Source organism: Sceloporus occidentalis, unplaced genomic scaffold (genome assembly GCF_023333645.1).
Source record: "Sceloporus occidentalis isolate IW3139 unplaced genomic scaffold, rSceOcc1.0.p SCAF_135, whole genome shotgun sequence".
In the NCBI taxonomy this organism is placed as follows: Eukaryota; Metazoa; Chordata; class Lepidosauria; order Squamata; family Phrynosomatidae; genus Sceloporus; species Sceloporus occidentalis.
This window is the reverse complement of record NW_028317115.1, coordinates 1,303,182-1,329,877: the sequence shown is the minus strand read 5'-3', so window position 1 is coordinate 1,329,877 and position 26,696 is coordinate 1,303,182. Positions and strand designations below refer to the sequence as shown.

At 41.0% G+C, this 26,696-nt stretch overlaps 1 protein-coding gene across 1 annotated transcript; it reads left to right on the top strand.

Moving 5' to 3' along the window:
* Nucleotides 1-3,574: 3,574 nt before the first annotated feature.
* Nucleotides 3,575-17,047, top strand: LOC149281326 (ATP-dependent RNA helicase DHX15-like). The gene is made up of 14 exons (XM_089499407.1): nt 3,575-3,639; nt 6,940-7,270; nt 8,297-8,490; nt 9,321-9,480; nt 9,875-10,093; nt 10,271-10,438; nt 10,654-10,740; nt 10,844-10,993; nt 11,253-11,361; nt 11,550-11,741; nt 13,482-13,604; nt 14,726-14,916; nt 16,034-16,203; nt 16,930-17,047. Exons 1-14 carry the CDS (start codon nt 3,575-3,577, stop codon nt 17,045-17,047), a joined length of 2,277 nt encoding a protein of 758 aa, XP_089355533.1.
* Nucleotides 17,048-26,696: the final 9,649 nt, after the last annotated feature.

Sequence of the window (26,696 nt, the reverse complement as noted above, 5' to 3'; positions counted from 1 at the left end):
CTAAAGCCTGGGAGGAATAATGAAACCAGCCGAGAGAGCCAGGAAAGTGTTGAAAATAGGAAATTCCCCCTCGAAATGCCTGGAACACCAGTGGTAGAATGCAGGTGTTCCCGGAGCGCGGTCATGTTTCGTGGGCCAAATTTCTTTACAGTGTGTATTTAATAGTGTCTAAAGGATACTATTTATTACAGCATAATAAAAAACACACATGTGCGTGCATAACTGTGATTTTTAAGAAGATTCTAGAATAGGGGTAATCTGGATAGTTTGTAAGTATTGTACCTAGTAGTGCGGACTTAGTGGGGAGTTAAAGGGGAAGAGCAGGAAAACGTTTTGCATGGGTGTCCTCAGCCTGTGCGGATATAAGACATCCAATACATGAAGCCATATCTTGATAAAAATAAATCATCATTTTGCTGCTTTTTTGGCAATATGTCTCTTGCCCACGGCGTGTTGGATGCCATTTGCATCACCCATATTAACATAGTAACATAGTAACATAGTTCATAAGGTTGAAAAAAGACCAAAGTCCATCAAGTTCAACCTATATACATATTGTGTCCCTACTGTGTTGATCCAGAGGAAGGCAAAAAACCCTTATGAAGCAGATGCCAATTGCCCCATACCAGGGGGAAAATTCCTTCCCGACTCCAAATATGGCAATCAGAATAAATCCCTGGATCAACGTTCTGTCCCTATTAATCTAATATCCATAACCTGTAATATTATTGCTTTCAAGAAACACGTCCAGGCTCCTTTTGAACTCTTTTATTGAGTTTACAACATGCTTATGTTGAGTGTGCGTAGTCATTGGTGCAGTGTTCCCTCTCATGGAACCCTTCCAGGTCTCAAGGACAAGCTTTGCGAGTTACAGCAGATCAACTGGGGCATCTTGTCTCACCTTTTATGTATGTACCGGTAAGAGCAGGGGGGACACCAGGGGACCAAGAGGACGATCTGCCTCCCGATTTTGCAGCAGGGGGACTGCCGTCCCAGACCTAGTTGCACAAACTGGTGGCACTTCACCTTTAAAACGAATTAGCTAAGAGGTGAATTAGGTTCAAAAAGAGTCTCAATGTATAGTGTTAGGCTGATCAGCAGAGAATACTGGTGTAGGATAAACACCGCATTAAGGCTTGTGGGCAATGTATGGGTCCGTAGATCGATGTAATGTTATGTGCAAATTTTACAATCGCATTTGTTTCCGTTTCCTCACTCGCCTTTTGTGTGTTCCCCTGATAATCGTTATGATTATGTGCTGCAATCAAAGCTCCAATCCTGTAAGTGTATAAGTGCGATCAAACGAGATGATCAAGAGGTGGAACCCCCTGATACTCATCACTTAATGTTTACCTGTTGCCTTTCCCTTTGCCGTATTCCCACTGTGTTTTGAATTTACATCTTGTCTTGATGTAATCTCCAAATAGATTCCTTTGATAAACATTCTCTTTAAGCGGTGTCTCTTCCAGATATTATTATTCAAACAATATGGGAAATCTTGCCTTTTATACATCAAATTGGCCTTTGAAGCATTTTTAAGTGTGATTAGCTTTTTCATCCCCATTAGCTTCTTGTATTCTATGCTCCCCAGCCACAGGGAACATTGCCATTTTATTTTTTATTATATATATATATACATATATATATATATATATATACAATTTATGTATTTATTTCCAAAAACAAATTATTTGTTAATAATTCGTTTCCAAAAAGGATGAAATATTGAAGGAAAAAAAATAAAAAAAAGATGACGTCCAGTAGTGAATTCCAGCTGTGACCGACGGTGAAAGTTGCTCTCATTGTTGTCTCTCATGTTGCCAGGGACTGACAAAAGGGCAACTCCTGGTGGCCGGAGAGAAAAGTGTCAGGATCTGTGTTGCAATAGTTCCGAGTCAACAATCTTTTTTCCATGGCTGCCTATGAGTGGCTTATTAGTTCACGTTTCTTTAAACTTGGCTGCTACATCACTGAAATTGACGTTGTTCAATGGGATTTTGTATATTTATTATAACGCAAATTATTTTCATTAAAGCCACGCGCTGGCCCCTAAATACAGCTCTGCAGTCCATGTAACAGTCACATTTGCAGTGGGCTTAATCCCGTATTTAGAGAGAAGGCAGCTGTATTGTGTTTTCTGTCTCAGAACACAAGGGGATTGTCAAAATGTGAATTATTATTATTTACAAAAAAATATATATACAAAACAGAGGAGCGCACAACCTAAAAAGCATAAAAGACATACACATTCAGCTTCCTGGGCTGCTGCTAGTAATAATAATGGCCAATGAGTACACAAAACTCAGCGCATACTATTATAACACACGTGTTAATTTGGGGGATTCCGTCACACTATATGGCCGTATATAGCCCGCCACTACGTCAAAGGTCCCCAAGTTTGCAGAGTCCTATCTAATTTTTCACGGTTATATCGTTTACCAAGCAGCTGAATCGGTGGGACTGCATTTTAACCCAAAAGAGACTCTCAAGCAATTTAAAGCCTTCTCTGGACACCATTAATGAGGCTCCTGTGTGCCACGAGGGGCTTCTCAACCCTAAAGTTTGGTCAGAACCTGAAAATATGCACAAAAAATACACAAAAATAGAGGAGCGCACAACCTGAAAAGAGTAAAAGGCATACAAATTCAGATTACGGTATTAAGGTTGTTAAGGTATTAAGTTGTTTAAAATAGGAGGCAGCAACGTTATGTTTTCTTTGGATTTTAAAAAAACAAAACACTTTAATTTACCCCACAATTTGTATGGTGGTCCCTTGCATATATATATATATATATATATATATATATATATATATATATATATATATATAGTCACGCATATGGAAATGGAATACAATCCATATTTGTAGCTATGGAACCATGAATAGTTTTAAAATAGTATTTTACATACATTATACAACGCCTTCCCGACTTTACCATGATGTCATATCTTGATGTCATTATTCTGTCAATTTCATATATGTTTTCACTATTGTTTGGAAAAAACAAAAATACTATTTCAATAACAACATTGAAGGTAAAAAAAATGGAATTCCAATAGCAGAATCAACTCAAATGATTGGTTTAATGTATCGCCATTCTAAACACTAGAGAATACCATGTCCTCCACTCTGGGCTTCAGAAGATGCCTTTCAATGAAGGCATCCCAATAGACTTTGGTATACGCTTGGAATTCAGACAAATGGCCGTTGTATTTCTGGCCATTCTACTGTTCTCTCTAATGTTTAGGAGAAAAGTATAGTCAAATATACTTTTCTCCTGTTTTCTCAACGGCTAACACGGTACAAAAGCCTTTTTATCACTCTAATGTTTAGAGCTCTGAGTTGCTATGTCGGCGGTACCTTGGAAGCGCTGGAAGGCTTTCCTTCCCCCCAATGAAATTGATCTGGATTGTGTACGTCACGTCCGGCTGGTGCGCACGCGCTGTTCATCGCGCCGTTTAGATTCGCTCTCTTCCTCATCTGCCTGCTTCCCTCCCACGTGACACGGCCTCGGAGGCTGCGGCGCGCCGCTGCTTGGAACCGTCGAGTCTGGAAAAAGCGGAGCTGGCAGCCATGTCGAAGCGGCACCGGCTGGATCTCGGAGATGATTACACTTCGAGCAAGAAAAGGGGTGACGGGTGAGGAGCTCGGTGGGAGGCGTTTCTTTGTTCGTTCTTTGCCGTGGTGGGGCTGAAGAGCGAGGCGAGGTCACGCTCGTGTGTTGTAGGCCGCATTGTCTGCACCGGCTTGAAGTGATGGTCTGGTTTAGCGAACGAGGCATTTCCCGGCGCGGTAAACCTGCTAGGCCTTGTAGGAAGCGCGCCTTCCCAGAGCCAACATGGCCGTTCTTTCGGCAACTTCAGGCTCCACACACAGTCCCCGAGCGCAGAGCTCTCCCACAGCGCGTGTGCTTAGGTGACTCCGCTCCCGGTGTCTAACGGGCTCATAGAGTAAATCGCGTGCGTTTCGGTGCCTGCTCACGGCTACTGTTTGTTGGCTGCCCCCGAACACGTGCTCTCTGGGGCTCTGTTTACCTCTAATACGGGCATGTCAGCTGCGCGGCCCTCTCCCTGCTACACCAGCCCTGCGGCCCGCTGGACAGTAAGGCCTCAGACCCGGCGTGGAACGAAGAGCGTAATCACGTGTATATAAAAACACACATTATACAAAAGGCACGAGAGATCTCCCTAAAAACCACAAGCGAGTGTGTGCGCATATACATACCGTATATAGTGTGTGCGCATATACATACCGTATATAGTGTGTGCGCATATACATACCGTATATAGTGTGTGCGCATATACATACCGTATATAGTGTGTGCGCATATACATACCGTATATAGTGTGTGCGCATATACATACCGTATATAGTGTGTGCGCATATACATACCGTATATAGTGTGTGCGCGCGTATACATATCGTATATAGTGTGTGCGTGCGTACACGGTACTGTGCAAATGTTTTAGGGAGGTGTGAAAAATGCTTTCAGAATAGACATGTTAATAGCCCTTTTTCTTTTTTATTTCTCTCTTAATCCAAAATGGAAAGTGAGTGAACATAAATCTCAGAATCAAATCAATGTTTGGTGTCACCACCCTTTGCCCTCAACACAGCATCAATTCTTCTAGGTAAACTTGCGCAAAGAGATTTTGTAGGTGTTATATTTTTATATATATGTGTATATAGTCAGGTGCTTATGGTCATCAATTTAATATGTAGGTTAAAACACGAATAGAATTGGCTGTGTTGGAGGAATAAAACTGGGTGAGGAACAGCCAAACTCATTAGCCGGGTAAAGTTGCTGAAGTCATACACCATGGCAAGACTGAACAGCAACAAGACACAAGGTAGCTATACTTATACTGCACCAGCGAGGTCTCCCCCAGGCAGAAGTTTCAGAAGTGCCCTGGTGCACCCACCTACTGTCTGGAGAAGTCTGGTCAGAAGTGGTCCTCCATGGAAGCTTTGTGGCCAAAGAGCCATACCTGCAATATCTTTATGGGGGCATCTAACGACCCCAAATGTATTCAGCAGCATGACAATGACTCAAAACATAAAGTCCAAATCGTTAAGAACTATCTTCAGTGCGAAGGAGAACAGAGTACTGGAAGTGATGGTCCTCGCATTTCAACATCAGCGGGTCTGTCTGGGATAACATGAAGAGGGAGGCAAAGGGGGTGCTTTGAAGGCAAAGGTTGCACCAAAATTAGATTATTCTTCTGTTCACTCACTTTGTATTTTAAAAAAAAAAAACATGCTAATGGTTTTACTATTAACATGTTAATTTTTTAAAGCGTTGGTAAAGGTTTGCGCTTTGCCCTGTGTAATAGTATAGCTGGGAATGTATATATGTCCACGTCCAGCCGTCTGTAAGATGTGCTGCCTGCATCGTTTGATAAGAGAATATCGTAATGTACTTAACCCCTTGAAGTGTATAAATCACGTGCTCGAGCAGTCTGCGTGTACCAATGCATTCTGCTCATCTATACTCCGCTGTCCTGGTTGATTGCAAAGTTATCTTGGTATCGGTTGTGCAATTTGTGTTACATGAGGTGCGAAGTGCGGCGTTTCTGCATCACCAGCTGCGTGTGGTGATACTTATACGCGTAACCAAGGAAAGCTGGTGCAGAAGTGTTCTTGGCAGACTTACTGCTGAAAGTTTAGGTTAGATTTAGGGGTACTTGATGGTTAAAGTGTGTGTTTAGAGGTACCTACATCTATAGGTACAGATCTGGCTCCTGGCATATTAATTACTATTTTGAATGGCAGCCCCCCCTTACATCTAGAATGTTTAGCACTTCTTTAATAAACAGGAAAGCTGCAATATATAATGTTTTTGTCAAGTTTCACAAGCTTGAAGTATTAATCGTGTACCAGAACTCCTCGTATTGGGCCGCGGAATGCATTTCCTCACAAAGCAGGTCTGGATTGGCTAACGGGATCCACAATTAAACAACGACTCGTGCTGTTGGATACTACTGCTCAGTATCATTTGGATCGTGTGAGCTGGGGTGAAAAAGTGAAATAATGAATAACTTTCTGATGTTTTACTGCCGGTCAGTAAGTTATTCCGTGTTTGACGTATAAATATAAACCTTTCCGCCTAATTTATCCTTCCCACTCCTTTCTGTATCTTAGACTGTAAGCTCCTCGGCCCAAGCACCTCCTTTTCTAATGTATTCATACCTAGTGTATGCCATCCGTGCTCTGACTACTATATACATAATACCTGCCTTTATTATACCTCCCTAAAGCATAAAGCTCATATGTTGGTGCTAAAACAGGAGCTTTCCGACACGTCCATGTGGAAGGATTTTTGGTCTTTTATTATGTTTTCCGTGTTCCTCTGATTGCTCTGCTTTAGCTGGACCCTAAATCTGGACCAAGCTCTTGGATTAATCAAAGAACTATTTAAAATCTGTATGTGAAACGCAGTCCGGTTACTGTCTCATAATAAAACCAAGCAGCTCCAAAGCTTTGTATCTTCAACCAGTAGCCCTGGAAGCCGCGGTATTTGGGATCCGAATAGCCGGATTTGATGTTTCTGAATAACCCAGCTAATAGGAAGCCCCGAGTCCCTGCCTGTTTTATATGAAGTAATCCTTAAAATGAACAGGAAATCCGCACCACAGCGTAACGTCTCGGACACCGGGTAGCCTTGGCTTTCATATGTTTACATCTGGCTTCTAACTTTTGCACAGATTTGTCTCCAACCCATGCGCGATGCAGATATCCCTCAGTTTGAAATATGTTTTTATGTTGGACATGAAGGCTCATCTCCTTGTAAATCTCTGTACATAGTATAAAAATGGACAGCCCCCTTAACGATCAATTCTAAAAGCTGGAAAAAATTACTTTTTGTGGGGATTTGCATAAATGGATGGTTTTGCCGCTCTGGAAACATAAAATATCTATCTATGCCTTTAATTTTACAGGAAAGACCGGGATCGCGATAGAGATGACCGATCAAAAGATCGAGAGAGGGACCGCGACAGAGAGAGGGATCGTGACAAAGACAAGGACTCCAGGGGGGCAGCAAACCCCCCGTATATCACTCCTGCTGGGATGCCGGCCGTGAAACCAGCGGTGCTCGCCCAAGGCGTAAATCCGTTTACCAACCTACCCCACACGCCACGATATTACGAGATTTTGAAAAAGCGGCTTCAGCTGCCAGTTTGGGAATACAAGGAGCGTTTCACAGACATCCTTACAAGGCACCAGTCCTTTGTTTTGGTCGGAGAGACTGGGTCTGGAAAAACCACACAGGTATTCCTCAATAAATAATAATAAATGCTCTTTACAGTCCTTGATTGCGTCTGAGCCAGGTGCGGACAGATAACTCGCTGGACTCTACGGCGATGGATGGGTTTTTACACCCTTCGCTCCTGGCCCTCGGATACGTAATCGCGTGGGTTAAATATCATATATGCTGTAATATGGAGACCGGGCGCTTGTGTTTGTGACGTCAAATTAATTGATGGCGATCCTGCAGAAGGAAAAAAAAGTTGAGTGCTTTCATATAACGGAAGTGCACAGCCTTGTGTAGCTTTTCTGTTACGTTGAACGTATGCTTAGTGATTTCTCCCCGTTAAAGGTGTTTTAACTTTAACAGAATTGCATATTTCATTTTTTTATAATTTGGTGTTCAGTCACGTCTAAATTCTAGCAAGGTTTTTTTTCTCTCTCTGAGCTAATTTAGATTGAATTAATGTGTAGGCAGTTAGTCTGCCCGCTTGTTTGTTTTCAGACGTTTTTTTGAGATGTGGGGGGAAAAATGGAAAAAAAATTCTCCTTGCACCTGAAATACACTACAATATACAGTAATGTGAATAGGGAGAAACATCATTTTTTTACTCCACTTAACTTCCTTTGCTTTCCTCCATAGACTTTCTATAGTCTGGTTGTCCAACTTAATGATTAAGACCAAGATTACTACTCACAATGTTTGTCTAGTATATTTCTATAGGTTGCACAGCTAGGACACGTACAAATAACTAATTAGTGGTGGCCTTCAAATGTTATGCAAAAAAAACCTCAGCACAATGCTTGCGAAAAATGTTATCCAAAACTAGTGTGATGTTTTTAGTGGGATTTCCCCTTTAAAGTTGTATCTGCTCCAAAACCCCACTTGTTTATCCCTGCACAATGACTGACCTTTTACTGCCTTGCAATGTCTTTTCTGTAATAGTATTTGGTTGTTAGGTCAATGTAAGCTTGCAACAGACGCAAATTGCTGCTGATTTGTTTTAAAACTCCGTGTTGCAGTTTAATTTTTGTTGTGTTTTCTTTTAGATCCCGCAGTGGTGTGTTGATTACATGAGAGGATTACTCGGTCCCAAGAGAGGTGTAGCGTGTACCCAGCCCAGAAGGGTGGCCGCCATGAGCGTGGCTCAGAGAGTCGCAGATGAGATGGACGTGATGTTGGGTCAAGAAGTTGGTTACTCCATTCGATTTGAAGACTGTAGCAGTGCAAAAACTATCCTGAAGTACGCGGTATTTTATCTAGCCATCGGAATCGGCCGGCGCTTTATAAATAAATGTAATGTAATGAAGTGAGGAAAAAAGGATCTGCATTGATTCCCCCCCCCCCCCCCCCCATGAGTTTGCCGATACATCATTTGGCGTTTTATGGGTTTCTGTAGAATCAAAATTAGGGTTTTTTAGTAAATGCATTCTAGTTGCTGAAAACTTTGACTTGAATGCTGTCTATAAATATATACCAGGATATTGCGCCCACCTGTTCATGTTCAAGTTTTTTCCGCCCACTAAAAACATTAAATGTACCAGGACAGTAGCAGCGAAGAATAGTGCCCCGATTATGATGCTGCCTGCAGGTCGAGAGACACCGAGCTCGGCTACTGTAGCTTGTCTTGGAACGCTTGGTCTTTTCTCCAATGTCTCTAGCACGGCTAACCGCAGATTCCAGGGACTCAAATCCAATACATTCGTGTATTTCGCTGGCACTTATTATTTACCACTCTGTTTTAAACGACCTGGATGACGGGTTAACTTTAAATGAAAATGTTGATGCACGGTTTGACGAGGCTTGCCTGCCTCTGCTGTGTCTTTTTAGCCTTGTACTTGTTCTACCTGTTGATAGCACAGCATCATCTTCACGGTGGCTTTACCAATTTACACACAATGTTAATACTTAGTTGTACCTCAGAGCTTTGAAGGATATGGTTTCCGTTTAATATGCTCATTTCATTGGTGCTGTCTAAGGTTGTTACCAACGTGTTTCATACGTAATACACGTTTCGATTCATGTTAGGTAGCAGCAGGTGCCCTTAACATGTAGCCATCTTGATTCCCGTAGGTACATGACTGATGGTATGTTACTTCGGGAAGCTATGAACGACCCTTTGCTGGAGCGCTACGGTGTGGTTATTCTTGACGAAGCTCATGAAAGGACTTTGGCCACAGATATCTTGATGGGTGTTTTAAAGGAGGTTGTGAGACAAAGAAATGACTTAAAGGTAAACTTAACTTTTTTATTCAGTTTTGCAATGTTAGGTTACTGTTTCTCCTCCCCAATCTTTTTTGTGATGATCCTGCACTGTCGGAATGGGACAAAATATTAACTGCAACGGTAAACGTTACTGCATTAATTGAGATGATTTTTGGATCGGTTATATCTGTTTAAAAAATAGCTGGAGAATGCTTAAAATTGTAATATGGTCAAAGGTAATCTTTTTCTAAATTAGTGGTTAGCAAAGTGTTAAGTATTGTTACATTTAGTTGATATCCTATGGCAGCCCTATTTCTTTTCTTTTTAACAAATAGTCTTCAGAATAACTTTTTTTCGTAATTCTCAATAATCAAGGAATCCGCTGTGCTTGAAGTTTCTTATTTTGTTGACTGTGTTTATAGGTCATTGTCATGAGCGCCACCCTCGATGCCGGCAAGTTCCAGGTTTATTTTGATAGCTGTCCCCTTTTGACCATTCCCGGTCGTACACATCCCGTAGAAATCTTCTACACGCCAGAGCCGGAGAGGGATTACCTCGAAGCAGCCATCCGCACCGTGATCCAGATACACATGTGCGAGGAAGAGGAGGGAGATCTCCTTTTGTTTCTCACTGGTCAAGAGGTTTGTATCGCCAACTGCACTGTGACCGATGTGGCGGGGGTTGATTATGTCCTCTTTCATATTTTTCTCTTTGACCTTAACATGCCACTGCAAATTGCTTTTATGTCCCATAAGTGGCGTAACGGCTGGTCTTTGAGTAAAGCGTTCCACCGTAATTATTTTTTGTTCCCTCTTTAGGAAATTGACGAGGCCTGTAAAAGAATTAAACGTGAAATTGATGACTTGGGTCCTGAAGTCGGAGACATCAAGATCATACCTTTGTACTCCACGCTCCCACCGCAACAGCAGCAGCGAATATTTGAGCCCCCGCCACCGAAGAAACCAAATGGCGCAATAGGACGAAAAGTTAGTCGAATGTTAATTTTATATTTAAGAATCTTATGGGTGTAAGTAGAACATCTGGAGTATGATTAGATTTCTCTAAAATGTTCTCCTTTAGTCACTAGTCAGAAATGCACAGGACTGCCAAAAAGAAAACTACTGTAGCAAACCGATGAAAATTGATCTGGATGTCTGAATCTTGATTTTGTTTTAATATTTTTTCTCTTCTCCCACTTTAGGTTGTTGTATCTACCAACATTGCAGAGACTTCTTTAACAATTGATGGAGTTGTGTTTGTTATTGATCCTGGTTTTGCTAAGCAAAAGGTACTTTTTCCCCTTTGCTATACCTAAAATGTTAGCATTTCTCTTTTTTTTTTCTGTAGATATTTTAAATGTGTGTTTGCTTATACTTTTTTTTTTTTTTTAGGTGTATAATCCTCGTATTAGAGTGGAATCTCTTTTGGTGACTGCTATCAGCAAAGCCTCGGCTCAGCAAAGAGCAGGTCGTGCCGGTCGTACCAGGCCAGGCAAATGCTTCAGGCTTTACACAGAAAAAGCCTATAAAACAGAAATGCAGGTATGCTGTGTTTTCCTAATATTTATTAAACTTTATCTCGTTATGTGCCTTGGGATTAATCTGCATAGAACCTGGGGACAAACTAAGTTCTATGTAGCTTTTTTTGTATTCATAAAAGTTACTTTTGCAAAGTTTCCCAAAATGAAATCTTTAATGTTGAGCTCCAAAGAGAATCCGTATTAACAGAAGTATATCCCAAGCAGTGTCCTGCACCAGCTCCGCATGTAAACTAAGTAATGTTATTGCTTTGTATTTACAGGACAACACTTACCCTGAGATTTTGAGGTCCAATTTGGGTTCGGTGGTGCTACAGCTTAAGAAACTTGGTATTGATGACTTAGTACATTTTGACTTCATGGATCCTCCAGGTATGAGTTGCTGTGAATACCCCGTTTCATGGTCATACTGTATATACTGTATATGTATTTGTTGGAGTTCTGTCACAGGTTAATTCCACTTATTTACTGTTTTTAAAAATGCGCTAATGCAGAGTGAAAGAATACCCCAACCATTTGCCTTCTGTTCATCTCTAAATGCTTCATTTTTTCTCCCCCAGCTCCAGAAACTTTAATGCGAGCGCTGGAGCTATTGAATTATTTAGCTGCCTTAAATGATGATGGAGACCTGACTGAATTGGGGTCGATGATGGCTGAGTTTCCTCTGGACCCGCAGCTAGCCAAGATGGTTATTGCAAGCTGTGACTACAATTGTTCTAATGAGATCCTATCTATAACAGCCATGCTGTCAGGTAATGGCAGGGAACAAAATCTTCTAAGATTTTCCATCACAAGGAAACTCTTCTGAGATTTTTGGGTGGGTTCCTATTACTTCAGTAGTAAATGGGAGGGGGGGGGGCATACCAAGTGTACCCAAAGTATAGTTCCTGTCATACCTGGTTTTAGTTTGTAAGATTTCGCTTTTGTCCCAAATGAAGAGCAGTGTGCTGTAGGCAAAAAATATAACACTGGAAAGAATAAAGTGGGTCAGGATTTGGGTCGGCGCATAACAGAACTTAGTTGGACACGTTAAATAAACCCTTCCGGTTTTTACATTAAATACTTTAATTTCATATCTTAATTGTCTGAGACAAAATAGCTTCTGTGTTGGGCACATCTTGAATTTCTATGGTTTAAATGCTTTCAATGGATGATGGAAAGACCAGCTCTGTACATAACCCCATTGTTTATTTTGCACTGTGATAAAAATCTTGTTAATTGTATTAACACTTTACATTACATTTTGAGTACTTACAACCTGTAATGCTGGCTTCAATGTGGTGAATGTATATTCAAGCTATATATTTCAGATTATTCAGACTCAGAGCAGATGGGCAGGGCAGAATCTTCTTGTCAGTTCAGTATCTTGTCTGTGGAGGTGGCAGTAGGTTAGTGTATTTCTATAGCACCATCGTATTCCTCAGCGCTGCAGAATGCATAAGTCTTGGGTCTTATTACTTACTATCGCTCGCTAATCAGTGGCTTGAAACGACATCGAGTGTGACTCAATGATTGGTTGGGTCAGCCACTTCGCACTCGTAAGGGTTACTAAATGTATGAAAACTATTCTGGAAACCTAGGTAGTGATCCCGGAAAACAGTGTTACTCAGTGTAAGGCATTCGCATGAATGCTACTAGCAGCATACAGATGACTTCAGCTTTTTCACTCATTTAACTTTATTTAGTTGATTACATCATAAGTATGTCAGTAAAATTGTTTTCTTAATCTTGTCGGAAGTTAAAGCCAAATTATTCAACATAAACCCACAACACGATTGAATGAAACGTGCTCATGATGATCTACAAAGTTGCTAAGAATGTTTTAATGAAAAAAGAGCAACTTAATGAGCTTGACGTGCGAGCTTTGTCCTCGGCATCCGGGATAATTATCTCGTGTTCTACTTTGGACATGAATTTCCGGATTCCTATGTCTATTCGCGTAGAAATATATAGAAAACGGTTGTAAGCGTTCAAGAGCCACAACAGTGATCAGGATCAAAAGGCGCAGGATCGGTGCTCTTCAGTTTCATGGTTTTGCGTGCTCTACTTCTGCTGCCACCACCACAGTTTGATCCATTTACAATTAAAAACACAGCGGCAAGTGTTTTTTAATTTTTTAATATTTATTGTATAGCGTGTGTTTGCATACAGCGTTCTCCAGCCCACAACATTGTTGATAAGGCTGTTGCTATGGACTGTAACTCGGTGAGCGTAGAATAAATCTTTGTCTTGAGGGCTGCCATGCCTATTACTTCAGTTAGCTCTAGCAAATATAATGCAGTGCTTTGTAGTTTTAAACCCTCTTGTCTTACAGATGTGGTTAGGTGTTGATGTACCAAAGAGGTAGTAAACAGTCCAAGATGCAGTTGGAGGCCAATCCTGCCCTGCCCTATGCTCTGTGAACTGACCTAGCTAGGCCTTATTCTTCTGTCAGTGAATGCGTGACTCATCGATATGGGCATTTGTGTTGGGCCCATACCAACCTTGTTTAGTCCCACAGTGTTTTATTCGACCCACGGAAGTCAAGAAAGCTGCAGATGAGTCCAAGATGCGCTTCGCCCATATAGATGGTGATCATCTGACGCTGCTGAACGTTTACCACGCCTTTAAACAAAGTATGTTTCATTCCTTTTAATAATCATTGGAATAATTTGTTGTCCAGGTTTTGCTGTGAAATGTTAACCTTACGTGGATTTATTTTTATTACGTAGTTTGTTTTATCCATAAGACTTGAGTACTCTTAAGCAATGATACAAGTTCACATTTTACCATTTCCATTCATTTAAAAGAACGTGCCATATTTACCTTACTATCTTGGTCGTCTTGTATAATTCATAAGCCACTGCTTGACAAATCCTAGAATGTTTAGATCTAACACCCAACTCTTTGCGTCATTTTGTTGATCTGTACGGGCAAATCTTTGAAGCCAACTCCCGGCTTTGTCTCTTCTCCAAGCGTCTCCATGCATTGCCCTGTTCCTGCAGTGATCACAAGCCTATTGCAAATGCTGATCTTGCATTTATAAGGACCCCATGCTTTCTGCCTAACTCAGCTCACCAATAGCATGGTACAGGTGTTCTCTTTAAAGGGATAAAGTCTAGTAACGCGACAGAAGATGATGGGTCGTATTTGAGTGACTTTATAGACTTTATAGATGTTGAAGAACTAATCGTGTGCAGAGGGCCCCTAAGCCTATAATATAATCGTGAGCGCAGGCAGGGAATGTAGCTTAGTCACGATAAAAGCGGTAAATCCAGCTAATGATGGCAAAAATGGTCCCCAAATGACAATGTCCAGTTATTCACATAAACCCATTTTCTTAAGGTTATCAAAGACAAGATGGATCTCCCTTAAAGATTAATACAAATATAACACAGAGCTATGTATCGTAGGATCGTGTACAGACGAGTGCTACTGTAACAGACTTGTTCGCTATCGTTTCACTAGGTAGCGTCGTGATTTATTTTGTTTACTGTTGGTCTGCGCGCCTCTCTGGGTGGCCCAGTCCATCAGAAAAGTGCCATTCGTCTGTTACAAATACATGAGAGCGGCATGTGGCCATTAACTAGGACAAACACCTGGCCATCATTATTAGCTCACTCCATTAGCAGAAGGACGACGATGGGGAATAACCTTGTACAAATTTCATTTATAGACTAGTCGTACGGAGGTTGTGAGACTTTTTTTTTTACTTGTGGCTTCATTGTGCGTTTTTTATTTTTTCTCTTTTCTCCAGATCATGAGTCGTCTCAGTGGTGTTACGACAACTTCATTAACTACAGGTCCCTGATGTCTGCAGACAATGTACGGCAGCAGCTGTCACGAATCATGGACAGATTTAACCTGCCTCGTAGAAGCACAGATTTCACAAGCCGTGATTATTACATTAATATTAGGAAGGCTTTGGTTACCGGTTATTTCATGCAGGTATGGTTTAAGCATGCGTTAAGCAGTGTTAGTGTGTGTTGGCGAGGGAGAATGTCATAAGCAGTGTGATGATTCACTAAAGGGCTATAAAAAGGTCTTTTAGGAATTTGTATGAAGGATCTGGGAGGACTAGACAGAGTATAAGCAATTAACTGAACATAAATGGATCTTGGCCTCCCTACTGATCTGTGTGATGAGGAAATTAACTCTTGATGTGCGCAGTGATTTAGGTTCTTGTTTTTGAGCTACTTGAATACGATGGCATATGGCACATTATGTAGGTCGCCCCGCGTTGAGACGAGCTGCCTGCCGAGTAACATGATTGGTCGCATAAAAACGAGTCTTATGTATAGCGAAGTTTACCTTTTTCTCTGTTTGCTAGCAAAGTGTAGAGCTCTGAGAATATTTTAATACCAGAGCTTGTTCACTCTCTATAACATGCACCACTGAGCTGTAATGTCTGGTGTGTTATGTGAAACTTTCTGTCCTAGGAATTTCCCTTATTAAATTAAGCGAATGCACTACACCTCTCTACTGTTCTTGATCACCCTAAAAACAATAATGAAAATCACATTTCTGTATAACATCTCCCACAGTGTGACATCAAAATATGACTGCCAAGGGACAAGACCATTATATGCTCAGGTCTTGTGTTTAAGATCAGATGCGAAGAAAGGTCATTGACTGCTAAATTAGAAAATCTTATCTCTTCCCGTGTGCTGTGCCAAACACTGCTTCATTCATTCATTCATTCATTCTGTCTGCCTACATTCTCTCACATTTTCATTGAGGGAACCGAGTGAGCAATAATGACAGGGATCTGTTGACTGAATCCCTGTCTGCCTTTGGTATGGATGTCTAATAGGCCAGGCTGCTGAAATGGTTTTCTTCACGCCGATCGCTCTCTTTAAGAATGCATGTATTTAAATGTTGTGAGGAGACACCTCTGCCGATAGACGAGAATCTCTTCTCTGTTTGCAAACATTCTTTTGGGAAGTGCTAGCATATAAATCTATATTTAAAGAAGCTTGATGCTATTTGGTTCTAAATGTAAGATGTATTTGTTTTTGAGAGCTTGGTGATATTTTATGTTTATGCGACTGTTTTCTCTCTCGAGGTGGCACATCTGGAGAGAACAGGTCATTACCTCACAGTGAAGGACAACCAGGTCGTGCAGCTACATCCCTCTACCGTTCTCGACCACAAACCCGAGTGGGTTCTGTATAACGAGTTTGTACTGACCACAAAGAACTACATCCGCACGTGCACGGATATAAAGCCTGAATGGTAGGGGCCTCTACCTTATTGCTTTTCGGGTTTCTCCGTGTGTTTCTCTGTGCTGCTTCTTATACTTATTTTTGTTTGTTTGTTTTGGGGAAATGCTGCTGGTGACTATTCTAAGAAAGTATTTTAAGTAAAGACTGTTCAGTTATAGATCTTTTCCTGCCTGCTGCATTCAGATGTTGCCCAACTACTGATTTAACAGTTTACCAGTTTGCTCACAATCTCCTGTGAAACACTTTTGTTGGGGACAGTAAACTGTACTTAAAAAAAAAAAAAAAAAAAAAAAAAAAAAAAAAAAAAAACAACAAACTTTTAGATGCCTTAAAATACTCTGAGCATGCATTCTTGAAAAGGTGAAGGGAGAGAGTATGAGCTGCCCCAGTCAGTGGCTGGAGAGGGATCCCACTATAATCATTTGAGTGCATGGGGGTCTCATGGGTCAGGGTATGGGTTCGGCTGCATGGAAAATAATGGAGAATAGCTCGCCGGAGGGCAAAAACCTGTGTGAGAATTCTGTAGAATCCCTTCATGCATTTTCAAAGGGGGACACCATGTAAATTTAAAGGGGGACTTTTAAAAGGGGAAAATGTTTCTGATGCTTGCAGCTTTAATCCTGTTTATCCTAAAGAGGAAAGGTGAAACGGAGTTAAGGGGGACTAAAATGTAGTATTGTTTCTTATCTGAAAAAATGTATTCACAAGTTGTAATTTTTTTTTTTTTTTTCTTCAGGTTGGTAAAAATTGCTGCCCAGTACTACGACATGAGCAACTTCCCCCAGTGTGAAGCTAAAAGGCAGTTGGAGCGAATCATTGCCAAATTTCAAACAAAGGAATACTCTCAATACTGAGTATCGACAAGCTGAGCCATCATGAGCCGTGTGGAAGAGCTCATGACATTTTTTGTTTAGTGGAATGGTTTAGCAGTGGCCTTTAATCGCTTTTTAATTTCTTTCATTACAGTAAATATTTCATTCTTATTTGATGAATTAAAACTTTACAGTCTCCCCTTTGTGTTGACGCTGTAGCTTGTACTGCATATGTTGATCAGTGTGTTGCAGTATATTGGGAGTAGCTCTGCACATGACGGTGTTATAACCATTTCTTTAGAAATGATGGAAAATGCTTCTGATATGTGATCACAGACAATGTTCTGCATGACTGTTGTAACTGTTGACATTCCTTTTTAGAAGTTGTGAAATGTTACAACTTGTGCGTCTGGAAACCCAACCAGCAGCCTCAATACTGAGGCTTGGCTTCAAATAAACTCTATTTATACTACGCTGCTGTTTGATTTTTGGACGGGCTGAAGGGTTTGTTACGACGCATCATCTGAAGCCTGTCGTCATGAGATCTAAATTGGTGGCTTTCACGACAAATTTCATTCATTTCCACAATCATTTTTATCCTTTAAATAAGTAGCATCCATGTGAATTGAAGCACGGGTTATGTACCTAGATTATTAAGTAGGTGCGTTGCAAGTTAAACTCTGCCCCCCACCCCATATAAATACACAATATTTGACAATTTAATTCAGTCACTTAGAATTCTCATTCATTCTTAACGGTTTATTTATCGTCATAAGCGGAAGATGGCAGGTTCTTGATGTATATTTATTTAAGGTTTTTTTTCCGGTAAAATGTTTTAAATATATTCCATTGGGCTTGTTTCCCCGCGGGGAGATTTGTTTCAATTTTCACAATTCTTGGTTGCTGTGCCTAAGCAGTGGTGTTGCTATTTGTTAAATTCTTGCGATTGTAATTAGATAGTGAGTTACACTTCGCTTTTAAGGCAAGAAAAAATTCTGGGATTCCGTGCTCCCCTTGTGGGCTCAATCTGAGACTATAAGAGGCTATTTCTGCTGGTAGTCTTTCACAAAAGGACATATAAGATGCACTTAAGCCTTTAAAGGATTCCTTTGTAAGTGACAATAACCGCAGCACTTTGGGCCTAAATTTAGGACTATAAAGCCAGCTGTGTCCAAAAGGTAATGTTTGGCTATGCTTGATCTAAAAATATATGTGGCTGTAGTATGCTTCTCAAACAATCCTAGATATCAAACCTATGCATGAGTTTGACACTTTTTATATATAAACCCATTAACGTGAATGCCATCTTCCTGTGATCAGTCTGCAAGAGCTTTCCTCTCCATTAAAGTACCCGACACTAGTCAGTCCTTGCATTGGTTTTATGAGATTATTCCCTGTGTACAGTAGTGTGGTTGGTGTTAATGTTGAATTGGGGGTTACAAATACAAAATAAAGACACTTAAAAACCTTTTAGTGGGGTTCAGTGGCGGAACATGTTAGGTAGGGGCTCCTAGTGCACATCCTTCTCATTCGATTTTGCGGAAAGCCTTATCGGCAGCCGGTTTACCAGACTACATTTGGTGAAAGAGTTGATTGGGCTGATTTAGTTATTCTAGGTGCTTAACATGCGTAACAATGGCACAGTTGGCTTGCAGTTCTCAAAATATGGGGACCTATATGAAGCAGTTAAACATCTATCCATCTGAATGAAGATATATTCCAAAACCAGCGGCTGAGTAATGTAGTTTCAGAAAAACGCCTCTGGGACTTCTGAATTTTTTTATTTTTTTTTCTAGTCTTCCGCTGTTATTTTAAAGACTGGATTAAGCAGAGATGACCTTTACCACCATGGGCTAATGAATTTGGCATGCATGCTTATAAGTGGGAAATCCTCATTTGAAAAAAAGAAAAATCACTAATGCGCTACCCCTGACCTGTAATTTAATTACTAATGCAAGTCAAGTCAGCCTTAATAGAATGCTTCACTATACACACACGTGAGAAATTGCTTTTACAGGCTAGAAAATTCTCAAGGCTCAAATCTCATCTAAAGAATAAAAATGTACTTATTATTGACATACGCTTTATTCATGATTGTTTTCCCTCTGAAAGTCTAATTTACAAAGAGTAGTACTGACCTCTCATCATTCTAATGTATTGACCTGTGCTCACATGTTTGCCAAGAGGCTATGGGTCAATGGAATAGAAAGTTTAGATAAGGAATACAATCATCTAGTCATAAATAATGTATGTGTAATATATGTATTTCTGCAGGATTAAAAACTGCAACATCAGAAAATGCAGCAATATACATGAGTCAGGTGTAATTTATATATATATATATATAATTACATACATACTCACCGGACACTTTATTAGGTACACCTTGCTAGTACACGGTTGGACCCCCGTTTTGCCTTCAGAACTGCATTCATTCTTCGTGGCATACTTTCTATAAGGTGCTGGAAACATTCCTCAGAGATTTTGGTCCATATAGACATGATGGCATCACGCAGTTGCAGATTTGTCAGCTGCACATCCATGATGCGAATCTCCCGTTCCACCACATCCCAAAGGTGCTCTATTAGATTGAGATCTGATGACTGTGGAGGCCATTGGAGTTCAGTGACCTCATTGTCATGTTCAAGAAACCAGTTTGAGATGATGTGAGCTTTGTGACTGCAGGAAGTAGATATCCTAAGATGGGTACTCTGTGCTCATGAAGGGATGGACATGGACAGCAACAATACTCGCTTTTAAACAATACTCAATTGGTACTAAGGGGCCCAAAGTGTGCCAAGAAAATGTCCCCACACCATTACACCACCACCATCACCACCAGTCCGTTGATAGAAGGCAGGATGTATCCATGCTTAATGTTGTTTATGCCAAAGTCTGACCCTGCCATCTAAATGTCCCAGCTGCAATGGAGACTCATCAGACCAGGCAACGTTCCTCCAGTCATCCATTGTACAATTTTGGTGAGCCTGTGTGAATTGTAGCCTCAGTTTCCTGTTCTTAGCTGACAGGAGTGGCACCCGGTGTGATCTTCTGCTGCTGTAACCCATCTGCTTCAAGGTTTGACGTGTTGTGCGTCCAGAGATGTATTCTGCATACCTTGGTTGTAATGAGTGGTTGTTTGAGTTACTGTTGCCTTTCTGTCATCTCCAACCAGTCTGCCCATTCTCCTCTGACATACACAAGGCATTTTCATCTGCGCAACTGCCGCTCACTGGATATTTTCTCTTTTTCGGACCATTTTCTGTAAACCCTAGAGATGGTTGTGTGTGAAAATCCCAGTAGATCAGCAGTTTCTGAAATACTCAGACCAGCCCATCTGGCACCAACAACCATGCCACATTCAAAGTCACTTAAATCCCCTTTCTTCCCCATTCTGATGCTCGGTTTGAACTTCAGCAAGTTGTCCTGACCACTTCTACATGCTTAAATGCATTGAGTTGCTGCCATGTGATTGGCTGATTAGTTATTTGTGTTAACAAGCAATTGAACAGGTGTACCTAATAAAGTGGCCAGTGTGTGTATATAAGCTTAAAGGATGTGTGTGACCCCAAGCTGCTTCTTCCTCTGTCAATTGGAAAATAGTTTATTTTGATATTTTTTGTTTATTCACAATAAAAGAGTTCTGGAGTACATCAGATTGGTGCTGCCAACACTGTTATCAATCTATCAATCTATCAAGGATCCCTCTTGTCTTGGCCACCCACAGCCATGCTGCATATCAGGACTACATGGAAGTAGACCAACAAAGCATCTCCAAGCAAGTTTGGAACCATTGGCAAGTTAATTCCAGTAGTTATCTTTAACTACTATCTCCTCAATTCTCTGTTAAAATACATTATGAAAACCACCAAAGGAGAATAAGGACAGCGAAAGGAGTGAGGACTTAACCAGAGGTTTAATTAGTGGGATGCAATTGCGTGTTCATGATAAATGGGCAGTGTGGTCAGTGAAACAGTTGACCTTCACCCTTTTGCATAGATGGAGGTCAAAGACAGTTACTCCAAGGTAGCAGAGAAGCCATATTACAGCATTGAATAATAGGATTGCTTTTCTTTCTTCTGAATGGACATACCTGCAATGATGTTTGAAAACACCCCCTCTTTGAATAAGGGTGACTTTTTCAATTAGGCTAATGTTGTTTCTAGGTCACTAAACAAATTGAATCATGCTTCAGCTGCCACGGCATAATCCTGGGATGCAGAGGATAAGTAAAGCCTCTGTTATTCAGCTAAAATGAAAAGGAAACAGAGAAATTAGATCACTTAATCATACTATTAAAACAGGGATATGTAATGATTTACTTTCCCACTGGCGCACTGCAAAGCATGTTATCAGGAGCTTGTCAGCGCCTCATTTACTAGCCCTCTTGATGGCCACGGACCCTGGGTTTTGTATGACTAACTCTTTCACGCAAGTAAGCAGAGGAGGGCTGCAAGCACAAAATGCTGCCGTGCAATAATGTTGCAGCTTCAGACAATACGGCTAGCCCGCTAGCAGCCTTTGTCTTGTTACATACACGTTTTATTCATTTCTTAAAAAACAGAATTCTAAAATGTGTCGTTTTCTGTTTAAAAACATGTATAATTTCCACATGATAAAATGATTTCGACAACCGGATATTTGCTATATGTATGTAAATCAGCTGTGGCAAGCGTCGGACTATCGGTTGGGCACACCGGGCAGCTATCTGGATTTAATGTTTTACCCTGCAAGATACACATGGCGTAAGTATGTGGCTGAGGGAAACGTATAGCATGCAATCATGTATCCAGCCAAATTACTGGGATTTCAAGTAATTCGGCAGCCACAGAGTTATGTAAATTAAGCCTTGCTCAGGACGGCACCTTATCTGGGACAGGTTCTCCTCTTCATTGCTTTGCATGTCCGCAGAGCTGACTGCTGGAACATCATGTCAAATATTTGATGTCAAAGTTGGCCCATTGAGTAGTGGGGCACCTGGGAGTTAACTCCAGTAGTGTGGCGAAGGAGCTGCGACCTTCCTGGACCTGTCAAGCTAAGCCTAGTTACCCTAGGCCAGAATTCCCCACTGGATTAGGTATTTATTAGACTGCCTTGTGCTAAACAGTCACCCAAAGGGGCACTATGTTCAATGAAAGTTAATGGAGGAAAAGACTGCACTCGATAAACATGACAGAATTAGCATTGTCTATGAAGGGTGTTGAACTCCACTCTTCAAGTGGCACAAACAAACTAGAATTTTGGTAAATCTTGACTTTGACCACAATTGATTTAATCTGTTCAAGTAACATGGATTGAGCTGAGGGTGCCTATGTTGAGATATCTTTTAATAATCTGTCCTAGTTCTGGCCCCTAAAGCCTAGAGTTTGACACACATGCCTTAAACAATCAACGTATTATTGTGTTTTAGTTGGGAGTATCACCAAAATATCATGAATGGCCAGAATGGCAACCACCTATTATGTAGGTAGAGCATAGTGATAGACATCCCTTTCACAACCATCCATGTTCTATGGCAGAACCTTGTTTTTCTTGAATGGTATCAAAGAGGAGAGAGAAAGAAGAGAATGTCAAACAAAAGAAGAGAAACTTTCTACAACCTTTTTTGTCAAGGCAGAACTTTGGCCAACCCACCATCTGTGATCAGATGACCAAGTTTAAGAACGTCGGCTCTGCTTTTCACATATTATGAAAATGTAACAATGGTGTAAGATCATACTAACATTTTCTTCACTGAACTGGAGAAATCCCAAGATCATTTGAAGAAAAAATATTTAGCACTTTGGGAAGTTCGCAACTCAATGTGTGTTCTTCAATTTATTTATTATAGGAAATGCTCTTTCTACTTCACCAAAATGTAAAGATTGACTGACTGACTGACTGACTGACCTGTATTTAAATAAATAAATGTAACCAAATGCAGCATTAGAAACACCTAATGCCCAAACCCTTCCCGGAAATAATTGATGCATCATTTTCCTGGGAACACTTAATTGTCACGTGACACAAAAGCAGACACTAATTGGTTGTCATAGAAACTAGAAAACGTTATCTTAGCTCAATATACTGGACAAACTCTGACATATCATACAATACAGTGACTCAGTCTTATTCACCCAGCCAGGCACCCTGACTAAATAATGTCTATGGAAAAAAGCGGACTTCGACACCAGTCCCCCAGACATCTACTCCATGTCCCTGATTGCTAGCCCAGGCCTGTGTGTGCGCTCTCATTCTGGCAGCCTGTTACACTCTCACGCTTCTCATATTTCTGGCTGCGGCTGCGGCTGCACGGATGAACCAAGCACTCGAGCAGGCGCAATGTTGCAAGCGTACTAGTCACATGACCGGCACCATCATAAACTGACTGCTGCTTGTCTTCTACTATTAAAATATACCAGGTACTTCAGGACAATCCTAATGTCCACTATTAGCTTTAATTTTCAACTGGACTGTCAGAAAACCATAGCCTGCACTACTTCCACTGGAGTAGATTCCGAATATATAATGCCCTTTCTGTAAAGTAGAATTTTTCACGTTAATCCTCAGTCTTCTACCTTCTAACTTCAAATAACGCCCTCTAATTCTGGCACCACAGACTTTATTTCAGCCTTTGACATATTTGAACGTTAAATTCTTATCTCCCCTCTATAGTCAAGCCCTGGATACTAGGAGGAAGGGCTGCATGACTGGGCCTAGACTAACAGAAAGCTTGTTGCCAGGTTTTAGGGGGTCAGATAAAGGACACCCTATGGGTTTCCTCGGCTGGTTGGGTGGGGTTTTTTGGCTGTCTATTTAGGTGACCCCTTTTTCCCGCCACTGGTCAGATACTTTGACCAGCGCTTAAAGCAGTGAATCCCCGCCCTCCCTCCCCTGTTTTAATTGTCTCCTTCTTAATTTTATTTTTAGTTATGGCGGATGTTTTGAGATAGGTATGCTGTGTTTTATTGGTTGTTATACCACCAGTTATGTGTATTTCAGTTTCTCCACGGGTTCAGTCCCTGGGGGAACTTTAAAGGGTAGGGTGTTCCGACCCAGCGGTCTCCGCATGGTATTTGGCGGGATATCCCTACAAAATGTTATTGGGTTTTAAAATGTGATGTATGCATAACCTATCTCATATCTTCTTTTATTTCTTGCATTTGTCACAGTAATAAAGCGCTGTGGCCTTACACTTTTTCCAACGACCTCATGTCTCACGTGTTTTATTTATGTATTCAGCTGTATGTTATAGATAGTGCCCGAGTCATGATCTTCTAGGGGGTACATACTATTTTTGCCTGGTGTGTTTTGTTAGTAAGACCATATACCACATTTCCAAAGCCATGGTTCTCAGAATGAGACACAGGTTCTAGACAAGGTCTCACTAGATATTTATTTCCTGCTAGCATTCTACAACCAGGCAACAAGCTTACGCTCACTTATTGATCCCATTCCAAAACAGAATCATTGATCTTGGACTAATTACTAATGCTATTAAACTATTACTGCTGTTCATCACATCATCACCTCATTACAGATCTTTGACAGGCCGAGTATTATAAGAGTAGTAGGGAGGCTACCGGAAGTTCTGCTAATACCTGAGGGATGTCCCTGCAAATTAACATTCACTTTGTAGTAAGTGGCCGACCATTTCCATGTCACGAATACCACATCGCCACGTGGCAGCTTCCCAATCGCATGCATTGCTGTGGGTTTCCTAGAACTGAGTTGATGATATTTTTAATACATTTAAAATATATTGAAAGTCCTCTTCATTCCTGAAACCCATTATCTCCAGATAAGACTCATGGTATTTGTTGTCACCTCATATTAGTTTTTTAAAAAAAATTATATTCGAAATACCTTGCAGTTGAATGCAAACAATTTAATATATATATAATTTTTACACAGCCACCAAAACAAAGTAGGTAGCCATTTTTTTGTGATTTACACTGTCATCAAAGTTTAGGCTGCCCCTAGTGTTGTGTTGTGCTGTGTTGTGTTGTGTAGGCATTTAATTTTCTCTAACACAAATGCTGAAGAGATCTACAAGGTCTTTATGTAGGTGGAACACTCAGGCTCATGCATTTCCAACACATGCACCCCCCCCCCCTTGCTGGCCCATGTTTTTTTTATGTATATTTTATTTCATTATTTGTCATGGTATTTACTGGGGTAAAGTTGCCCTATAGTCAATGGGGTGAACTGTAGGTGTAAAGTTATGCCTTCTGGCTTTTAGGGCGGCTGGCATGGTACTTTAATTTAGTCTGGTGTGCTCTGGGCATGGGCCGAGGGCTTGTATATAGTTGTTTATATTTGTTACAAAGCTATGAATGGTTGCAATTAAAGGGAAGGTTTATAGTTTGTTGGTAAACTAAATTAAAGACCACGGCCTGTTTCATCCAAAGTTTGTGTATTTATTTCTAAGCTGGCTTTCTGTTCCTTACAATCTCATTCCATTACACTGAATTTATTTATATAGCGCCAGCAGATTCTGTAGCGCTGTTACAACAGAGTCAATAAAATAATGTAAAATCGCACACAATTTCAAACTGCTACAAAAGGAGAAGAGGGTCCTGCTCTCGCAAATTTACAATCTAGACTGTACTAGATGTGACTAATCTTTACCACCCCAGCTGTTGTAATGTGGGTATTGGGGTAGGAGCGGGGGGTATTGGGGTGGGAGAGGGGAAACTTGGGGAAGATATTTTGCCTCCCCCCCGGAAAAAATAGTGCGGACGCCCATAGCCCAACCTCATGTCCAGGGCCAGTTTCGGGCACTAAAATGTTGTCTGCTCATCCATTATGCCAGGGTGCACTGCAATTCCCATCATACAAAGGTATGTAGATATTCTGCTTGGCTGAGGAAGATGGGAGTTGTTCTCTGTATATTTCCTGTGTAGGTTCCCTTTACTTAATATTATAAAATAGATGTATTTCTGCTGTCAGCTCCACTCTCCAATATGTGCTATTTAATTCCGCATCATACTTCCAGCCTGCTCTGATGTACTGGCCGGAGGTGCTTCGATAAACTGTGTCGGCATACAGCGGTCCTCAGGACAGATCTGTTAAATTCATTTGTTTTCTATTCAGTCCTGAAATCTTCTGGTCCCAGATGGAAGGCTTGGAAACAGAATGAGAAGCTGAACTTTAACAGACAGCTTAACAAAGTGGCAAACGCATTGAATTCACTGACAAGAAACAGACATTTCTCTTTCGCTGTGTGTGCTCCGACTTTCCAATATGATTTCACCGAAGGGCCAGAAGAGTAATAGAAATGTATTCGCTCTTCCACTGGCAATAAAACGGAGCTGCCTGAAACGCGTGCCCCAAACAAACAACGCGCTGATCTCGCCCAGAGCCGCACAGCTCTACAAAATACAGGTAAATATACCGCACGCTAAGCAATAACAGAGCTGTCAAATACAACGGGGATCAATACAGTGACCGTCAGACATGGAATATTCAAAAGAACGTTACACGACCACATGAAGCCGCGGGAAGAATCAGAGCCTCTGTCTGATCTCTGAGGATATTTGGTTCAGTCCAACGTTCTTCAAGGAACTGAAGCAAAGCAAATGCAGCTTTTCCACAAGCTGCAATTCAAATATGGTTTATTGTAACATAGAAGAGTAAAACCACAATATATATGTTTAAAAAAGTCCAAATTAAGTCTATAACAAGACGCTTAGCACAGCACTGATGCTCT